This window comes from Vipera ursinii, assembly GCF_947247035.1.
Source record: "Vipera ursinii genome assembly, chromosome: 4".
Taxonomy (NCBI): domain Eukaryota; kingdom Metazoa; phylum Chordata; class Lepidosauria; order Squamata; family Viperidae; genus Vipera; species Vipera ursinii.
In genome coordinates, this window is record NC_139514.1 from 85,936,168 (window position 1) to 85,957,446 (window position 21,279).

The following is a 21,279-nucleotide window of genomic DNA, read 5'->3' on the forward strand; positions in this document are numbered from 1 at the left end:
CGTTAGCATAGTTTGCTACGGATTTCTGGGAGTTGAAGTCCATACATCTTGTATTTGGCAAGGTTGAGAAACACTGTTCTAGCGATATGCTCTTCCTACTATTTCCTTGGCTTTACGGCAGTACTGAAAAAGAGTAGCCATTTCAAATGCTACAAATCGCTTTACGGCAGCAGCGAAGGGGGGGGGAAACGGGGGACGCGGGAGGGGAAAAGAATGGGGGGGCTGAGTGGCGGCATGTTGAGGCGCGCGCGCGGGGAAGGGAAAACAAAATAATGAGGGGAGAGTAGCTAGGTAGGTCGAGTGCGCGGGCGCGCGCCGACGGCCGCCGAGAGCGGGAAGGGTGGAGCTGGATGCTAGCGAGTGGGGTCCGTCTCAGTCCCGAGCCTGGCCGTGTTGTGGAAGCGGCGGCAGGTTCAGTTCCCGGTGGTAGGGCCGGCGCTGCTTCCGTCGCCGGTTATAGTAGCAACAGCAGCGGCAGCAGCAGTAGCAGTGAAACCGTCCCGTCGCTGCCAGGAAAGATGAGCCTTTCTCCGAAGGAGCTGACGAGCCTGCTGAGCATCGTGTCTGAGGAGGCCGGAGGCAGCACTTTTGAGGGCCTCTCTACCGCCTTCCACCACTACTTTGGAAAGGCCGAGCATTTCCGCGTAGGCTCAGTCCTGGTGCTGCTGCTGCAGCAGCCGGATCTGCTGCCCACGCCACCGCAGCGCCTGACTGCCCTCTACCTACTCTGGGAGATGTACCGCACCGAGCCTCTCGCTGCAAACCCCTTCGCCGCCATCTTCGCCCACCTCTTGAATCCGGCGCCCCCAGAGCGCGTCCCCGCCGGCTCGGGGCCCGGAACTGCAGGGAGCGGCGGCGGGGACGAAAACGAAAGGCCGCCGCTCTCAGGTAGTTCCCTCACCTGGCCTCTGATTGAGCCAGGGCGAATAGCCATGGAGGTCGGCCCCTTTTGCCATTTCGGTAAAAGCCTAGACCAGGGGTCGGCAACCTCGGCTTTTTTATGACTCGTAGACTTCAACTCCCAGAATTCCTGAGCCAGCTATGCTGGCTCAGGAATTCTGGGAGTTGAAGTCCACGAGTCATAAAAGAGCCGAGGTTGCCGACCCCTGGCCTAGACCTACTATGGTACTTAAAAAGATGACACTTGTTTTGAAATGGGGGAGGAGGAAACATGAATTCTTTGAAGGCTGGGTTGTAATGTCTGAGCATTTTGCAACTTCTCCCTCTTTTAAACTGAGGGGTCAGCCCTAGTTCAGTAGACTCAACCAGATTGAGAGGAACAATTTCTCTGTTATCAAGGGTTCAATATATCCCTCTTGCCTCTTGATACGTGACATAATTTTAAATGTAATTGCAATAACTGTTTCTCCTGTAATCTATTCTTTTCAAATATCTCAGTTTCCAACTTTGATTGTTGCTGAAACTGGGATCCCCAGTTTAATGCTAAATATGACCTGATGAAAGATTGGAAAACATTCCTATTCTGTTCTAATTTAACCATGTCTGTGTTATATAACCTACAGGTTTTGGTATAAAAATATCTGCACAAAATGAAAGTAGACAATTGATGAATTGTCTAGCATGTATTCTGTGGTAATCAGCATGCTTTTTGTTAATAGAAGTATTTGTGCAGCAACATAAATACACATACATTTGGAAATTAGGTCTCATACTGGAAGTATTTCCTCTTGTCTTTTGTATATAATTGTTGACTAGAAAGTGATTAATAACAGCTAATGATTTGTTTAGATCACGGGTGTCAAACTCATCACTTGATGTGTCACGATGTATTGCGACTCTTTTTGCATTGCCAGCAATGGGGTGGGCACAGCTTCGGTATGATGAAACCGGCCTGCGGGCTGGCAGTTTGACACCCCTGGTTAAGATAAATTGCCAGTTTGACTTTATCTATGGGTAAGATCAGTGAATTGTGGCAATAAATGAAGCTACAGGTAATGTTTTGTATTTGTTGATATCAAGGAACACTTATTTGTGGAGCCAATGATATATGCATTTTTATGGTCATGAGAGCAGTATTCCCTTCAGGTTGGGAAACATAATGGTGGACTCTTTCTTGCCTTATTTACATTTTACCATCCATTATTTCTACCTCTTTTCTATGGTTCTGATTCTCTTAGCTTAATTTACAGCTGAACAGAAGCTTCGTATTTCATGTTATTGTATAATTTACTATACAAAAAATGAGATATCGCTTGTGAAAACCTAACTCAGTATTTTCTTAATGGACACTTCTATTCTGCTTACTTGATGGTCTTGAAGACAGAAGGAAAAACGTATTTTCACCATTCGCTCAATCCAGAACCTTACTTTTAGCACTGCCAGTGTCTCTTTCCAAATTTTTCTGAATGGATTTTGGACATCCTAGGGCAGAGGTCCCCAACCTTTTGGGCACCAGGGACTGGTTCCGTGGACCGGAGAGTGCGTGGATTTGTGTGCTGCCTGCATCCCATAGATGGGACTTTGCTTGTTTGTACGGACTAGTTGCTGGCATGCTGCAGCCTGGTACCGGTCCATGGACCGGAGGTTGGGGGCCCCTGGTCCAGGGAACCTGGACTACCAGATAGCAATAGCAATAAGACTTATACAGCCCTCTCTAAGCAGTTTACAGAGTCAGCATGTTGTCCCCAACAATCTGGATCCTCATTTTACCTAGGAAGGATGGAAGGCTGAGTCAATCTTGAGCCTTTGAGATTTGAACTGCTGGTAGTCGGCAGTCAGCACTGCCATCATAGCTCTAGATGGATGGATGGATGGATGGATGGTGAGAATCCCCTTTCCCTGCTTTTGCCCCAAGAATTTCACTGAATTCATACTTTTCTGGATTAATCTCACAACAATAGAAATAATATAACTTCTTTGAAATATGCTAGTACTATAAAATAACTTCTTTTGTTTTTAGGCTTTTTGCCCCCTATTACTCCACCAGAAAGGTTCTTCCTTTCCCAGCTGATGTTGGCCCCTCCTAGAGAACTCTTCAAAAAGTCTCCAAGACAGATTGTGTCAATGGATGTAGGAAATATGGGCCAATCTGTAGATATAAGCGGTCTTCAGTTAGCATTAGCAGGTAACAAATCATTCCTACAGATATCTGTTTTAATGAAATATAAAATGTGATTAAACTTGCATGTGAATATAGGCAGTCCTCAACTTACAACAGTTCATTTGGGGACTTTTTGAAGTTACACGGCACTGAACAATGTAACTTTTGACATTTTTCACACTTAAGACCATTGCAGCATCCCCGTGGTCATGTGTTCAAAATTTGGATGCTTGGCAACTGACTCATTTATGATGGTTGCAGTATCCCAGGGTCATATGATCCCCTTTTGCCACCTTCTGACAAGCAAAGTCAACGGGGAAGCCAGATTCATTTAATGACCATGTTGTTAACAGTTGCAGTGATTCACTTAACAATGGTGGCAAGAAAAGTCGTAAAATGAGGCAAAACTCAGTTAACTAATGTCTCATTTAGCAACAGAAATTTTGGGCTCAATTGTGGTCATAAGTCGAGGACTCCCTGTATTTTTCTTTTTCCTCATAACTCCATAGCATATTTTTAGTTTCGCCTGAAGTCATATGGGTTTCTGCAATATTAATTATGTATGGTTTTGGAGAAATAAGTTTTGACATATTAGAAGGTAAAATGATGGTTTCCAATTTGCTATGGTGTCACTGTTTTTGTTCATAAATCAACAAAGCACACAAGCAATATATTGTCATTATTTGAAAACCAACACCCCTATACTTAAAAATTTCCCTTTTAGAAACTTACTTTTATAGAAATATTGAATTTATATGTGATGGGTCATTTGTGCATCGTGAGAATAGCAAATCCGGTTTCAAGTTCTAATCTAAGACCTTGTTATGTTAATATCTATTATTGAAATGACAGATACTCTGAAGTGCAATGTGCTTGTATAAAAGCTGTGATAGAACTTCTAAAATTGCCTTTTGTGTGGTTCAGTTATATATGTATTTTTTTAAAAAAAATTTTCTGAAGGCTAACATGGCTACCTATGCTTTTCACCTAAAGAAAATATAGTGTAAGTAACACATGAGCTTATTTTTTCTAATCTTTATCAGAAGTGTGAGAAAGGCATGGATAGTAGCTTCATGCCATTTATATCAGTAAACATAGCTCACACATTATAGTAGTAAATTAATTTTGGTGGACCCTTCTATAAGCAGCTATTTGGAATATACATTATAGAGTGATAGCTAAATTCTCTTTCTTTTGAGATTTAAAAAAGTAACTGCTCACTGCATCTTGGGAAGAGTGATCTAAGCTTAATATTTACAGTGGATTTTTTTGTTACTATTCTGTCTCACTGTTAAAATAAATCTACCATTACAATTATAGACTGATCATTTCTTTGTCAGTGGTCAAATGTACAAAAACAGCAGGGAATTAAATAATTTTTTCTCTCACTGTAGACGTTAATTCTGTGGGATTATTGAAACACATTTCAAAATAATATATTGAATGAAACTGATATGATCAAACTCTTTCTTAAAAATTAACCTTGAACATCGACACTACACATGCTTGCATTTTATTTTGTTTTATATCTAAGTCTGTCCTTTTTAAAGTAAAGATAATTTTGTTATAAACAGTAGTGGTATATAAGTTTGTCTCCAGACAATAAAAATATTATTTTTTTCTATATCTAGCTGTCAGCAAATTGGTTACCATTAAACTGCCAGGGGTACCTCAGTACTCTTCATTAATTGGTTCTTAAAGGTGCGATGAGTACCAAAAATGATGAGTAACAAACAAATGTTTCCCATAAGGAATAATGTAGTGAATCACAAGACAACTTACATTGACAAGTTCTAGCTTGTCTGTTGAGTATCAAACAAATGATGTGTACTGAGACAAACTTTTTCAATCAAAATGCTTTGAGTACCAAATTCAATGAGTTTCAAATCAGTTGGGTACCAAGGTGCCACTATATTTAGAAACTTTGGCTCTGGGACAGGTGCCAAGTTTAGAGTTTAAAAATTATAGTGGAATGATTTGATGTTTTATAAATGTAATATGTAGAGACAAAATGTTTCCTTTTCAGCTATGAAGAATGCTGCATAAAGGCTAAGAATAACATTGTTGCTTAATAGAAACCACATGGTTTTTGTCTCTTAAGAGGTGTAAACAAGAGAACCATAAAATTCTGCAAACATGCAGGAAGTGTTGTAGAGCTCAAAATAGTAATACTGACTTTGTGATAATGAATAATCTTGTTAATTTGAATAACTGAGTATTTATTTACGGAATAATTTATGTAAACTATTTTGTCCACCAATAGTCACTTGTTGGAAACTCAGCTGTATCTCTAAAAATAAAGTAGCATGGTCAAAGAGCTGTTAGAGATTAAAGTTTTGGAATTTAAAGAAGAAATGATTTATTTATTTGTATTTCTAGTTATTTTATAAGTGTCTCAAGGCAGCAAACAGACCTTCCTCCTCCTATTTTCCTCACAAAACAATCCTATGAGGTGATTTGAGCTGAGAGAGAGTGATTGGCCCAAGGTCACCCAGTTGGCTTTCATGACTAAGGTGGGATTAGAATTCATGGTCTCCTGCTTTCTAGCCTGGTGCCTAATTTTTACAGCTAATCCTAATTTCTCATTAACAGAAATAGCACGGATTTGTCACAAGTTTATTCTTGTTCTTGTGATTCAAGATTTTGGATACTGAAATTGAATTAATTAATTTTTCTTTCAGAACGTCAGTCTGAGCTGCCAACACAAAGTAAAGCTAGCTTTCCTAGTATCCTCAGTGATCCTGATCCAGATTCTTCAAATTCAGGGTTTGACAGTTCTGTTGCATCCCAGATTACTGAAGCCTTAGTGAGTGGGCCAAAACCACCTATTGAAAGTATGCATCATTTTGGAATATTTATTATAGAGTTACAACATAATAATTACTCATTTATTTTTCATTCCTTATTTCTGTTCATGTTTATATTTGAAAATAGTGGTTATTCTCAGGGACGACTCACACCCTGGTCAGTACCTCTTTACTCTCCTACCATCAGGTAGGAGATACAGGAGTATAGCCAGCCATACCAACAGGCTGAAGAATAGCTATCCATGGGCTGTCAGGCTCTTGAACGGGAAATAATTTTATAATTTTATGTATGATTGACTTGCGAGACTGGTGTGTTGTGCAATTAGCTCACATGGTGTAACGATGGTGGGTTTGTTGTCACTGAGTTGTGGGCATGAAAGGAGGCTCAGCCAATCTCAATGTATACATGGTTGTACTTCGACAATAAAGGTTCATTCATTCATATAGCTACTGTGGGTTCATATGAACGTAGTCCTTCAGTTTGAAAAGCAGATGGTAAGGAAAAGATAGTTGCATATTTTCCATTATGGCTTTTAAGGTTGAACATGGAGCAGTGCCTTAGCTACTATATTGACTTTGCATGAACCTGTACTTTATTCTACTGTTTATATTGATATTTTATATTGTATTATATTTTATTTAGAATCACAGTTGTTTTTTGTAGGGCCTTAAATTCTGTTCCTTATTTTATTTATTTATTTATTTTAATTCCATTTATATCCCGCCCTTCTCCGAAGACTCAGGGCGGCTTACAAGCTTAGCAGTAGCCTTCATTCTATGTATATGCCTGCTTATTAGGGCTTTCACACACACCCCAAGCGGCATTATTACAAAGTCAGCTTAATTGCCCCCAACAATCTGGGTCCTCATTTTACCTACCTCGGAAGGATGGAAGGCTGAGTCAACCTTGAGCCTGGTGGGATGCGAACCTGCACTAATTGCAGGCAGCTGGTGTTACTTAAGGAGGCATTAGCCCACTGCTCCACCAAGGCTCTTATGCTTTGCTTTTCCAGAATATAATTTTGTTGGGCAGAATGGTATGGTGACATATTACTATTTTATTACTCAGTTGGCATTGGAGAGTTTTGTAAAGGATATCTGCAAAAAATATGCCGCTTTATATAAAATTAGGGTCAATAAGTGCTAAGAAAGATGAGCATAGAAATAGTGGTTATTCTATTCCTGCTAGTCTACTGCATGGTCCATCTGAAACCTTGGTTGCCACTTTGAATGAGAAAACAGCTTTAGATTGGATTGTGCCTGTACAACCTCTACCATCTGATGGATCTTGTCATTCTCCATGGTTTACAGAGGACTTAAGGCAGATGAAACAAGAGAAGAGACAAATAGAGCATCACTGGCATTCTATAGGGAGAAGAACTTCACATGAATTAGAACTGCTGTTAAGGCTTTTCCAGAATATAATTTTGTTGGGCAGAATGGTATGGTGACATATTACTATTTTATTACTCAGTTGGCATTGGAGAGTTTTGTAAAGGATATCTGCAAAAATATGCCGCTTTATATAAAATTAGGGTCAATAAGTGCTAAGAAAGATGAGCATAGAAATATGCTGGTTTAGATGCTTGAGATTGTCAGTTTCTAGAATAGATAATACACTGTATTACATGTTGCAAAGTAAAGTACAAAGAATAATATAATGTATTATATATAAAGCATAGATCATAGAAGCATACATCATACACTTGGGTACATTTTGATTGTTGGGTAAATATTTTAAAAAAGATATTTTAAAAGAAGAATGTAATATATTTTTCCAGGTCATTTTCGACCAGAATTTATCCGCCCACCACCTCCACTCCATATTTGTGAAGATGAGTTAGCTTGGTTAAATCCAATAGAGCCAGATCATACAATTCAGTGGGATAAGTCAATGTGTGTTAAAAATAGTGCTGGAGTGGAAATCAAACGAATCATGGCCAAAGCATTCAAAAGTCCTTTGTCATCACAGCAACAAACGCAGGTATGTTGTCAATTGTTGACTTGTTTAATTCTATTATTAAAATAATATCTTAATTTTAACAAAATTAAAGCTAGCTCAAGTTTACTAGAACCCCAAGATTGTGATATAAGATTAACAGTTCAGTAATCACATCAAAAAGTAAAAATTAACATTCCCTATAACCTTTCTATGTGTTGCTGCTTTAAGATTATTGTCTTGACTTGAGTTATATGTTGCCTTGCTATTGAAATTGAGAATTCAAAGCACTTTTCAGTGTTCCCTAATTTTCTTAATGTTTAAGTTATTAAAACATAATTAAAGATTGGCTTTAAAGATTGGGGTAAAAAAGAATCTTCTTATAAAGACACAAGAAAGAAGTGGCCAACCAACTACAAAAGAGCTGCAATCTGTGTAATATGAGTTCACTCTGGTAACAGATGGACTCTGAATGGTTGTTAGAGGGAGCTGGAGGCTATTCCTGCTAGTCTACTGCATGGTCCATCTGAAACCTTGGTTGCCACTTTGAATGAGAAAACAGCTTTAGATTGGATTGTGCCTGTACAACCTCTACCATCTGATGGATCTTGTCATTCCCGATGGTTTACAGAGGACTTAAGGCAGATGAAACAAGAGAAGAGACAAATAGAGCATCACTGGCATTCTATAGGGAGAAGAACTTCACATGAATTAGAACTGCTGTTAAGGCCTACCTTGTGGTGGTAGGTTGAGAGGCTCTAGTCAGTCACTCACGCCCTAGTTACCATCCAGTTCAGGGGTCAGCAACCTGAAACAGCAAAAGAGCCACTCAGAACTGGTTCCGTCACACACAAAAAGTGGGAGCCGCAAAATGTGCACGCGCATGCCACCCGAGCACCCTGCCTCTCCCCCCGGGGCCTCCAAACCTCCGGCGCCCCATTCTCTCAATGGGAATGGGGCGGCGGAGGTTTGGAGAGCTGCTGCCTTCATCCGTGTTTCTTTCGGCCCCAAAAGAAACGTGGACGAAGGCAGCAGCTCTCCAAACCTCCGCCGCCCCATTCTCTCAATGGGACTTTTTTACTCCCACTTTTTTTTCAGAACTGCACATGGCGGAGGAGGACTGGGAGCCGCAGGAGACGGCTTAAAGAGCCGCATGCGGCTCCAGAACCGCGGGTTGCCAACCCGTGATCCAGTTGGATTACTGTAGTGCAATATACATTTGACTAAATTTGATGAATGAATGAATAAACAATTGCATAGAAGGCCATTTCCTTTATATTCTGTAAACAGTCTCTGAACATGGGGAACTTCAAGAACAGCTTGTTCTGCAGTTCTTAATATCCAGACAGGTTTATAATTAAGAAGTTGTTTCTCAGGTAACTAGATAATTGAGAGGTTGTATCTCAGGTAATCAGGTTGCACTGTTTATGGCTTAATGTCAACATTAAATGTGCCAAAAAAGAAATTAATAGTTGAGATCATGATTCCAGAGCAGTACTATCTTACACTAATTTCTAGTCTAGCTGCCACTTTGTGAAACAACTGCAGTTTCTTAAAACTTTTCAGGATGCTTTTTGCAATATCTACAACCTACAAATCTAGGATATACCCTGTCTATGATGAGCACAACCATTCAAAGCAATAGATTTTTTTTTATTAAATTTAAATTTATTTTTTTGCTTTTTATTTAATTCCATATTGACTGAGTTTAAATTCAAGTTAGGTATATGGTACATGTCCCTAAAGCTCCATATGACTTTTATTGGCTTCAGATAGGGGATAGAATAGAGTCCTGAGGGACTCTATTTAAATTGCTGACTTGTAGATTTTTGTACTTGTTTAATGTTTGGACCCTGTGTTAATTTTATCAAATAGAACATGAATGCTTAAACTATTAGCTCAACAGAAATCACTTTTACTAGCAATAGAATTTAAAACCTTTATTGGCAATCCCTCTCATTTTTGCAAATCATGCCATATTGGCTGTCAATAATTACTGTGATTTTTCTATAATTTTATTTTAACTTTAATTTAGATAAATAAACTAAGTTGAAAGGTAATCTCTTAATTGTTAAACTGTTTTTCATTTTTAAAATGCAGCTTCTTGGAGAATTGGAGAAAGATCCTAAGCTTGTTTACCATATTGGCCTCACTCCTGCCAAATTGCCTGATCTGGTGGAAAACAATCCTTTAGTAGCTATAGAAATGCTGCTTAAATTAATGCAATCAAGTCAGATAACAGAGTACTTTTCAGTATTAGTCAACATGGACATGTCTCTTCATTCAATGGAAGTTGTAAATCGGTAAGTAAAATGCTTTTATTACTATATATAATTAGTTTGATTTTTCAACATCTATATAAAGCTAGTTTGCAAAATTCCATCAGTTTTCTCCCATGAAGAAATTATACTTTGAATGATTGTATTAGTGGAGTACATGTAGTCCTCAATTTATCACTGGAACCAGAATTTCAGTTGCTAAGCAAGTCAGTTGTTAAATATATTGCACCCAATTTTATGATTTTTTTGATCGAGTTGTTAAGTGAATCACATGGTTGTTAAGTAAATCTATTGCTTGTTGGAAGCTGGCTGGAAAAGTCACAAATGGTGATATGACCTTGAGACATGCCACCATCATAAACACATGATGGTTGCCAAGCATCTGAATTTTGATCACATAACGAGGGGGTTGGTGCATAAATGTGAGGACCAGTCATAAGTCACTTTTTTCAGTACCATTGTAACTTCAAATGATCACTAAACGAATGGTTGTGAGTCAAGGACTATCTATAATTTGTGCTTCACACATTCTGTGGAAAGTAAGTTGTAGTTTGGAGTATAATCTAAACCTCTAAGCCCGACCCTTTGAGATATTAGGACAATGATCACTATAGGTTAGTTTACTATCCACTCTAGTAACATCCTTGTTTCCCTGTATAAATGACTAATTGCAATTATGGGAGGTACTTTATAATTATCCTTTCATTAGTGTTTGGATTGCAGTTTCAGATACTATATTAGGATAGAACAGATCTTGTCCATATGAATGGGAGAAAGAATATTGGGGAAAGAGAATTATAAGACTCTTGCATGGAAGTGATGTCCTAATGAGAGACACTTGCATTATTTAATTAGACTTAGTTACTCTGTAATTTTTATATCAGGACAATTTGTATTGGTGATTCTTTGAGATAAATTTCAGCGATATTTATTCTTTTTTGGTACCATGATTATCACAGTAGCTGTTCAAATGTAATATTTGACTACATTCAGTTTATAAAAAGCCAATACTCAAACATGCTGTAGTGATACATAATGTCATCTTATGTGACTGAAAACAATTGTTCATTCTTTTGAAGACTGCAAAGTTTCCTTTCACTTAATGATGGGAAAGATAACATTCTAAATGGAATATTTTAATGTGAACTAGTGAGTAGCAGCTTTTGAGAGTCAACCAGAAAAACATATTAGTATATCCATAATCTAACGAAAAATTATTAGTTGCATTCTGAGAAAAGATAGATATTACATTCACTCTTTGTCCTCTACCACAGCATGTTATTTTGGTCCATTTAAATATTTTATGTATTGTAACATTTAATGATAGTATTATTAGTCATGCTAGATGCTTTAGTTTAACACAAGAGATATAACAAGTATTTTGAATGAAATATGGCAACAGTCGTATATAATCACTCAGAATTACTGTTCCCCTTCTAGTTGAAAAATTTAAAAGCTTCATGTGGATGGTGTTTAGCGTACTAATCCATCATCTTTTTAAAATTAGGATAAATGTTACCCCTTCTGTCAGAATATCTTAGTGTATTCTATCCCAGGTATAAACTTGCAGTATAAATTGCAGATATAATTGCAATTATTTATAATTTAGGTATAGCTGAATGAAGTACAATGAATGATTAACTCGTTAGGGCCTATAAACCTTTTATGTATTTTGTATGAATTGGGCAAGATAATTGGTGAAAGATGAGTTAGTGGACAAAAATAAGCAGTCCAAAATGGCCTAAAGCAGTGGCTCCCTTTTCTATACCCCATACCCCTAGAACGCTTCTGATATATTCTCGCACCCCTTACAAAAGTTCAAACTAATGGCAATGAATTATGCATATACACTGTAATTTTGAAAACCCAAGTTTTCACACCCCCTGGAACATTGTTTCGCACCCCCAGTTGGGAACCTCTGACCTAAAGGAACAGAATGTTTAGAAGCACAGAATATAATAGAACAAGAATACAATGTATATATTAATTAAAAACAGCAAAACAAAGTTTTTTAGAAAATATTTTTGTATCATGCCTTTATTATTTCTATAAATAACTCAAGATGATGAAGATATCTAATATTCCTTCTTTGTCCTATTTTACCCATAACAATCGTATGAGGTGGGTTAGATTTTGGCCCAAGGTCATCCAGGTGGCTTTTCGTGAAGGACTAAAACTCACAGTGTTATGATTTCTAAGCTGATGCCTTAGCCACTAGGCAAACTGGCTCTCTGTTATGATACAGCTGTAGTGACAGATGGATTATCAGCAAAGATGGCCAATTTGAAAATAATTAACTTTTAAATATTTAACAGGCTCACTACAGCAGTTGATCTTCCTCCAGAATTTATTCATCTTTATATATCCAATTGTATTTCTACTTGTGAACAAATTAAGGATAAGTATATGCAGGTAAGTGTCCAAAAAGATATATAGTCTTTTTGAATAAAATGATTGAAAATGCAGCATTTGACACAGAAAGAATTCAGGAAAGCAAGACATATTGTAGCAGAGTTTAAGAACTGCAAAGCCCTCTTGACTAAAAAAATAGATGTTAGTTCCTTATGTTTTTAGCACAATATTTCACATAGTGTATTATGATGTTGCATGCATAGAAGACCAAGGGGCAGAAACAAAAATCACATAAATAGTCATTGAAGTTTCTTCAAAATATAAACATAATGGCAAAATTCTGTTCATCTCTATAAATATTTGCCTACAATGAATAGAGCAGAGTACTTCAGTGCCTCTGTATAAATTTGCTTATTCATATGCTTGAATATGTTATTTGTTGACAGCCACAATAGAAAAACAGTCATTGCTGCAAATAACTTTCTGGTTGGATGAGGAATGTTGCTTTGATGGATAAATGTAGCCCTCTGGTTTCTGGATATTTTTCACAATTCAAGGGTCCGTAACCCTATTGGTTCTACATTTGAAGGAGGATTTTAACCTTTTGAAATATTTATATTTGTATTGATAATTATCTCTTCCCATTTGAACAAAGATGTGTTCTCCAGATTTTTCCCCCTTTAAGGGGTGAGATGTTGAGCCTATGTTCCACTTGCATGTCAGATTTTATTAGTGTGCCATTTTCCTGACCTTGATGAATGCAGACATTCCTTAACTGAACTGTAAGGAGAAAGGAAGATGACTTTGATGGAGACATGCAAGATCCATTGCCTACGCAAATTAAGTCCACAATGAGATAACACCCAGAAGCAGCTCAGGCAGATACCTCCCCAATTCAGAATTTGTTCCAAGATTTTATTATGATCTATCTCAGTAAAAATGCCCTACCTATGGAGTTGATTTTTAATTAATGGGGCTGACATCAGGTGACCAACCATTTGATGATGTACAATGACAGTACTCTCAAGGTGAATTTAGATTGGAAATTGAATGAAAGAACAACTTAATCCATTCCTGCTTTTTCCCCAATCTTAAAACTTCAGATAATAGTGCATGTTATTGTGAGGATAAATGAGTCATTTGCTGATTTCACCATCCTTACAGGAGGCATCACTATGAGGATAATAGCTTTTTGAAGTTTCACTTAAGAAACTACTAGAACTATTAAGAGACTTCTGTTAGCTACTCTGCTTATCATGGAAGAAACTCACATTTGATCATTACTGTTTTACGTTAATTCCCTGCTCCAGAGATAACATTTCTGCATAAAGTCAACCATCACATATTCTTGCACAAATCCTCTGGAATGACTTCTTTGATTAGTAAACTCTTAACAAAACATAAGGCAAATTTGGGAAAAGGCCATTATAAACTGCTTTTAGTCATCAGTTTCTTTTTTGTCACTTTTGAGGGAAGAGAAGAAGAAACAAAGTGGGAGATGTAATGCTTTGCTGTTGGTATTTAGACAGGTGCATAACTTCAGTTTTCTTTTACAAAAACAGATTTATAAGCTGGTTTACCATAGCCTAGATTATTACATTCACTAGAAAGAATAATCTGCCATTAAATTGTGAGAAACCTATTTGTAATATTTGCATATTTTTCATTATAATCTTTTGTGGTTGTAAGTAGTAAATATAAAAAGGAAAACAAAAAAGGCTTATTTTTAGAACGTTAGAACAGAAAAAATCCTATTTCACTTTACCTTAATTCCTTTGAAACAGGTAGTCCCCAATTTACAACCACAATTGAGACCAGAATTGTTCTTAGGCAAGGTTGTTCATTTCCATCTGGTTTTATGACCTTTTTTGCCATGGTTGTTAAGTGAATCATTGCAGTTAAGTGAATCATGACATCATTAAGCAAATCTGGCTTTCCCCATTGACCTGGCTTGTTGGAAGCAAGCTGGAAAGATTGCAAGTGGTGATCACATGACTCAAAAATGCAACTGTCCTAAAATACATGCTAGTTATCAAGTACCTAAATTTTGATCATGTAACTGTGGGGATGCCACAATGGTTGTAAATATGAAGACTGGCTGTCACTTTTCAGTATCATAACTTTAAAGGGCCACTAAATGAAAGGTTGCAAATTGAGAATACCTGTAATTTGGAGTTAATTTGAAATAATGGCAACATTTCAGCAAATACTTATGTGCTACTAGGAATATCAGTTAATTGCAGAATTCTAAAATCTTGCAAACTTGGATAAATTATGAGTTGACTTGGCTTCTTCAAAGATTTTTTGCCATATCAAGATTATTCAAACCAGTTTCTTTAAAAAACCCCATTGTTTCTGTTTGCTTTAGAATCGGCTGGTACGTCTTGTATGTGTATTCCTGCAATCCTTGATTCGAAACAAAATAATTAATGTACAGGACTTATTTATAGAGGTACAAGCCTTTTGTATTGAATTCAGCCGGATAAGAGAAGCAGCTGGACTTTTTCGATTGCTGAAGACACTTGACACTGGTGAAAATCCTTCAGAAACAAAGATGTCAAAATAAGACTGATTTGGAAGATTTTTTTTTAATTTGATTATTGTGCAAAAAATTCTGTATAGTTTCTGTTGCTTGCAATTAAAATGTTTGTGCTTTATTAAATAATGCCTTTCTATTGAAGCTTTTGTTGATGATAGAACAACCTGAAATTATTTGAACTTTCAAGTAAATTAACCTGATGTTAAACCTGAAACCGTAGATGCGTGCCAGCCCACCTAGCAAAATACTGTTGTTGTCATCTGTGTCACAGCTAATTTTTATTTTTAATCAGTTTTTAAAAAATAAATTAGATACATATTGCCAATTATCGGATCACCCACTAAAAATGATAAAACTACGGACCCAAGAATCATTCTTACAAAGGTAACAGGCTGCTATGGAGCTTTAGAACAGGGGTGTCAAACTCACAATGTCATGTGACATGTTGCGACTTTCCCCCCCATTGCTGGCAGTGGGGTGGGCATGGTTTCACTATAATGCATCTGGCCTGTGAGCCAGCAATTTGACACCCCTGCTTTAGAACAACTTTTAAAAGATGCTTCTTTTTCAAAGTGCTACTAAAAGCTATGAGCAGACTGCTCATTTTAACTTTGTTGAAGTATACGTTCAATTCAATCAAGTGCTTAACTAGGATTGTTTGGAACAAGTTTAAGATCAATGGCACATTAAACTCCTCGGATTTCCCAGTCAATATAAAATTGCTGAGAATACTGGGAATTTAACTTTATGCATCGGGAAACAGCTGACTTTGTAATAATGCCGCTTAGGGCCCCCCGAAAGCCCTAATAAGCAGGCATATACATAGAACGAAGGCTATTGCTAAGCACATTGATTTGTGCTTTAGATTGTAAGCGACCCTGAGTCTTCGGAGAAGGGCGGGATATAAATGGGATTAAAAAAAAATAATAGATCATGGCAGTGATTTTGCTAATGTGAAATACTGTATTTGCCTCTTATAATCGAGAAGCAGCATTTTGAAAGCTATTTCTTAGTCTATCATTTTACTGTGCAAAATGGTTGGTTAAACCTATAATAGTTTTATAGTTTTTCAGGAGTCTCCTACTGAATTACTATAGTCCATACTAAAACTTCACAAAAAATAAGAGGATATTTATAAATATAATTGGAGAAATTCATGCTTTTGGGGCAAAAATATTTATTTTAAGGCACTCCTTCAATAACTTAGAATAAAAGATTGTTTTAAAGATACACAAGCAGTAATAAAGTTCTAATTGTATAATAATAACTAATATTTAAGCCTCACACCTCATAAATTAGAACAGGATACTATAAAGATTTAATAATCGGTTTTGTACAACAAAAATAGATGTTTTGATATCTTAATAAATATTCAGTTCAATATATTTTGATACTTTCAAGTCTTATCAGAAAAAGCTAATGTGATTCAGGATACTTCTATTTCATCTGCCAGGAATTTTTGTAGCTAATTGTCTTCTGAAAATGTTCAAAAACATTCTATTTCCAGAAGACACTTTCAAGGCATCATTAAATGGCAATCATTTTGACTTAATTAGTTCCTGGGGCCTGTGTCTTATTGATCAATGCTGGGTATGCATAGGTCAAGGGTGCCTAAATTAGTGATATACTTACTGTATAGTGTTCTATAACAGATTAAGAAATATCTTAATGCGAACCCCATCCCATTCATATAATATAAAAATGTAGCAGAAACATTTATTTTGCAATAAACAATTGCTTATTTATAAAAGTATCCTATGGTCACTAAACTTAGTTTTGAAAAATTTCATTTTTATACAAAGGCAGAAATTTCCACCAATATTTTCTCTCGATCTCTGAAAACCTAAAGGCTGGGAAACAAGGAAATACCCTGAAAAAACATAATATAGTTAAAAATTAAATTCCTTGCACAAAACCACCTTAAAAACCTGATTAAGTGGCCCCCAACCTTTTGGGCACCAGTAGAGGGGTTTTTTTTGCAGACCTGAGGGGGTTTGGTTTTGTGTGTTCCCTGCATTCCACGGACCAGTGATTGGGGACCCCTGCTTTACAGAACGTAGATAGCCTACTGATAAATATAGCAAAAAATCCAACAAATTTGCAAATAAAGGGACCTGCTTTTCAGGAATTTATTTAAAACTAGTGGGTAGACAAAAACACAATAATATAGGTAAAGGGACTTATTTGACTTATAGTATTGGTCCATTTATTAACTGATTCTATTGAGGTGTCTATTTTGGGTAGGGGGAGAATCAAGTACAAGGCTGCATGGTTTATCTTGTGCCTAATGCAACAACTGTTTACTTCGTATTCATTTAGTGAGGGGAAATTTTTTTTGGTCCCCTGCTGATTTTGTACGTTTCCCCACTGACAAATAAGTCTATAATTGTAATTGTAGGTTTATTTTAACAGTGGGAGGCAGAATAAGAACAAAAAAGATATCCAGAAAAACATAAGTTATAAATTGATTTGCATTTTAATGAGTGAAATTCGTGTATGATCCCCTATCAAGATTTCTGGCTCCCAGGTGTCTTTTATACAAGGAACAAGCAGAGATTAGGATCACTCCCTTTAAGAGAATGCTCCTAATCTCAGCTTGTTACCTGCATAAAAGACATCTGTCCACAGAAGCAATCAATCAGATTCCAAACTCTCCACCATGGCCAAGACCAAAGAGTTGTCCAAGGATGTCAGAAACAAGATTGCAGACCTTGGGGCTTCTGGTTCTGCACAGCTAGTGTGACAGCTGAGAAATGGCGAAGATCTGCCCCCTACGGCTGATTTCTGTTTGGAGACCCTAAATGGGCCCAAAGCCACCCCAGAGGTGGCAAGGAAAGACGAAAACCCCGCTGATCCTGGGGAGACAGTGATCGATCTGGACATCTGGGGAAAGCTCTCCAAAAACCAACAGAAGAAAGGCTAGCCCAAGCTACATGCAGCCAAAGCCAAAAAGCACAAAATTAAGTGTGATTGTAAACTCTGAGTGAAGTAGGTAAGAATATTGATTCTCTCTTCTACCTGATTTCCTGAAAAAAAAAGAAAAAGTAGAAGTAAAAATCTTCCAAAAGTGAGGGGGAGGGGTCCTTGCTCCACCCTCTAAACGGAAGCCACAAATTAATTTGGGGGGGGGGGTGTTACAGAAAATTGGAAGATGGACTGGTGCTGACATCTAATGTTGGATGAAAATACTGCCCTAAATATACAGCCCAGAAAGAAAAGCCTGTTGTGACCTTCAGGGCTTTGATTAAACAAAGAGCAGCTGTACCAAAAGAAAAGAAAACATTGTGGTCTATCTATAAAACTTAGAACTAAAACTATAAAACTTAGAAAAAAAATGACCCTCCTGGATTATAAATATTTTTTAAATTGTGACTTTAAAGTGGTCATTATGGAACATCAGAGATCTGCAGAAAGAACATATCAAGAAAAAATACCAGGAGGAAATGCATGTTCTGTTACAACAAATGCAAATGATATTAATTTCAAACCATGAAGAAATTAAAAATGAATTTTGAAATTTAAATGAATGCATTCTCAATTTAACATCACAGCAATTAAATGATCAGAAAACAAAAAAAAGAGATCATGTAAAGGAGACAACTGAATATAAACTGACTCAAGTGGAGAAGAACTTACAAGAAACACTGAACATGGAAAAGATAACTTGTACTCCTAAGACCACAAAGTAAATGTGAGGATAAGGAAAAAGATTTGATAAAATGGATTGCTGAGCTGTCAGGAGTACCACAAGAAATGAGGAGACAAGGGATGATGAGAGAAATCTTCAATTAATATGAAGGGGCAAAATCTTTTTACAAAGAACATGTTTGATTTGCCTACTATATCCACAACATTTACAAGATTATGGAAAGACTCTTTGATTCAACAGAATATATTGCTTGGGAAAGATGCTTGGCAAGAGTGCTAAAATGAGAATTGAGGAATTGATGGGGTGTATCAGAGGGAATATTTAAAAATTAAACACTTGTTTGAATATGGTTGAAGAAATAGAAAAAATTTAGTTTAAGAGGGATGAACCCTCCAAGACAGTATTTTTTTCTCTTGGTTTTTGATATGAGAAATACAAAAATGTTTGGGATGATCAATGTAAAGGAAATGTTTTAGATATTTAAATGTAATTGTAAGAAAATTCCAATGGATAACTAAAAAAATGTTTTGAATAGAGTTAAATAGATGATTGGATTTATTAAATGGAACATTTAAACATAGGTTTAATTATGGGTAAAAAGAACAGAAAAAATGGAAATAAGTGTATTAGTTCAAGAGGGATATGTATTTTAAGTAGTATATTATTTTATTTTTCTCTCCCTTTTTCTCTCTCATCTTTTCTGTTTTTCTTTTGTGTCTTTTTCTTATTTACTTTTTATGACATGAAAACAGATTTAAATACTTTAAGGTAATTAACTCTGGGAAAATTTTAACCAATAAGAATGTTTTGAACATTGTAGGGAAAATAAATTTAAATAAGAATTGTAAACAGGACTCATAACGAAGCAACCAAGATGACCAGATAGAAAAGAAGCATGATATTGATGTGATTATTGATAGAAATTTTAGAAAAATCTTTATATTTAATTGTTACCTATCAAATTAATAATTGTATTAATTTAAGGTTGCAAAGAGATTATTGAAAAAAGAGAAAATCAAACAAAGCTATTACATGGACTTTGGAACACAGAAACTGACTGGGATTACTTTGTAAACATAAACCCAGACAACAAGCTGTTTACCAAATATCAAGGTGTTTATGTTAAAAAATCAATAAAATATATTTAAAAAAAAGATTGCAGACCTTGGAATGGGGGTACAAGACTATCGCCAAGCAGCTTGGTGGCAAGGTAACAACAGTTGGTGCGATTACTTGCAAATGGAAGAAACACAAAATAACTCAATCTCCCTCGGTCTAGGGCTCCATGCAAGGTCTCACCTCGTGGAGTTGCATGATCATGAGAACAGTGAGGAATCAGCTGAGAATTACACAGGAAGATTTTGTCAATGATATCAAGGCAGCTGGGACCATAGTCACCAAGAAAACAATTGGCAAAACACTATGCCATGAGGACTGAAATCTGCAGTGCCTGCAAGGTCCTCCTGCTCAAGAAAGCACATGTAGAGGCCTGTCTGATGTTTGCCAATGGACATCTGAATGATTAAGAGAACTGGGTGAGTGTTGTTGTCAGGTAAGACCAAAATCGAGCTCTTTGGCATCAACTCAATTCGCCATGTTTGGGGGAGGAATGCTGCCAAGAACATCATCCACACCATCAAACATGGAGGTGGAAACAGTATGCTTTGGGGATGTTTTTCTGCTAAGGGGACAGGACAACTTCACTGCATCAAAGGGACGATGGACGGGGCCATGTACCATCAAATCTTGGGTGAGAACCTCCTTCCCTCAGCCAGGGTATTGAAAATGGGTTGTAGATGGGTATTCCAGCATGATAATGACCCACCGCCAAGGCAACAGAGTGGCTCAAGAAGAAGCACATTAAGGTCCTGGACCTTAATCCTATAGAAAATCTGTGGAGGGAGTGAAGGTTCAAGTTGCCAAACATTAGCCTCAAAACCTTAATGCAGACATGTCAAACATAAGGCCCGGGGGCCGGATCCGGCCCGCAAAGTGGTTTCATGTGGCCCGCGAAGCCATCCTGGAAACAGTGAGGGAATGGCCCCCACTGCCTTGACCCTCAGATCTGTCCCACCCTGCCCAGGCCCCCATAGGCACCCTTGATGTGAACGATGTAGAGCTGGCCACGCCCACCCAGTAGGCCACACACACTCAGGCCACGCCCACCCAGTAGGCCACGCCCACCCTGGCCATACCCACCCGGCCCCCTGAGGGCAACCGCAGTGCTGATGCGGCCCTCAGTGAAATTGAGTTTGACACCCCTGCCTTAATGACTTGGAGAGGATCTGCAAAGAGGAGTGGGACAAAATCCATCCTGAGATGTGTGCAAACATGGCGGCCAACTACAAGAAACATCTGACCTCTCTGATTGCCAACAAGGATTTTGCCACTGTCATTTTTTGCGAAGGGGTCAAATACTTATTTCACTCATTAAAGTGCAAATCAATTTATAACTTTTTTGAAATGTGTTTTTCTGGATTTGTTATTATTCTGTCTCTCACTGTTAAAATAAACCTACTAATACAGTTATAGACTGATCATTTCTTTAGCATTGGGCAAACATACAAAGTCAGCAGAGGATCAAGTAATTTTTTCCCTCACTGTAGAAAAGGACTAGCTGCAGAAAGCATAGACTTGTTTTTTTATGGTGCTG

The 21,279-nt window shown here is 37.2% G+C and overlaps 1 protein-coding gene across 2 annotated transcripts; it reads left to right on the forward strand.

The window, feature by feature from the left end:
• The first annotated feature begins 208 nt into the window (after positions 1–208).
• On the forward strand, positions 209–20,076 carry CNOT11 (CCR4-NOT transcription complex subunit 11). 2 transcript variants are annotated; one of them, XM_083362998.1, is made up of 7 exons: positions 209–888; positions 2,921–3,085; positions 5,743–5,895; positions 7,650–7,852; positions 9,908–10,110; positions 12,402–12,498; positions 14,807–18,556. In XM_083362998.1, exons 1-7 carry the CDS (start codon positions 351–353, stop codon positions 15,002–15,004), a joined length of 1,557 nt encoding a protein of 518 aa, XP_083219124.1. In that variant the 5' UTR covers positions 209–350; the 3' UTR covers positions 15,005–18,556. The 2 variants fall into 2 exon arrangements, with proteins under 2 accessions (XP_083219124.1, XP_083219125.1); XM_083362999.1 differs by lacking the exon at positions 14,807–18,556 and adding an exon at positions 19,906–20,076 and having other exon boundaries at positions 249–888.
• The last annotated feature ends 1,203 nt before the right edge of the window (positions 20,077–21,279 follow it).

What these genes read in the sequence shown, in the direction of transcription:
- CNOT11 (XM_083362998.1), top strand. Translation starts at nt 351, where the DNA reads ATGCTAGCGAGTGGGGTCCGTCTCAGTCCCGAGCCTGGCCGTGTTGTG. An exon ending in CATCACAGCAACAAACGCAG is followed by an intron (nt 7,853 to 9,907) that starts GTATGTTGTCAA and finishes TTTAAAATGCAG; the next exon opens with CTTCTTGGAGAATTGGAGAA. An exon ending in TTAAGGATAAGTATATGCAG is followed by an intron (nt 12,499 to 14,806) that starts GTAAGTGTCCAA and finishes TGTTTGCTTTAG; the next exon opens with AATCGGCTGGTACGTCTTGT.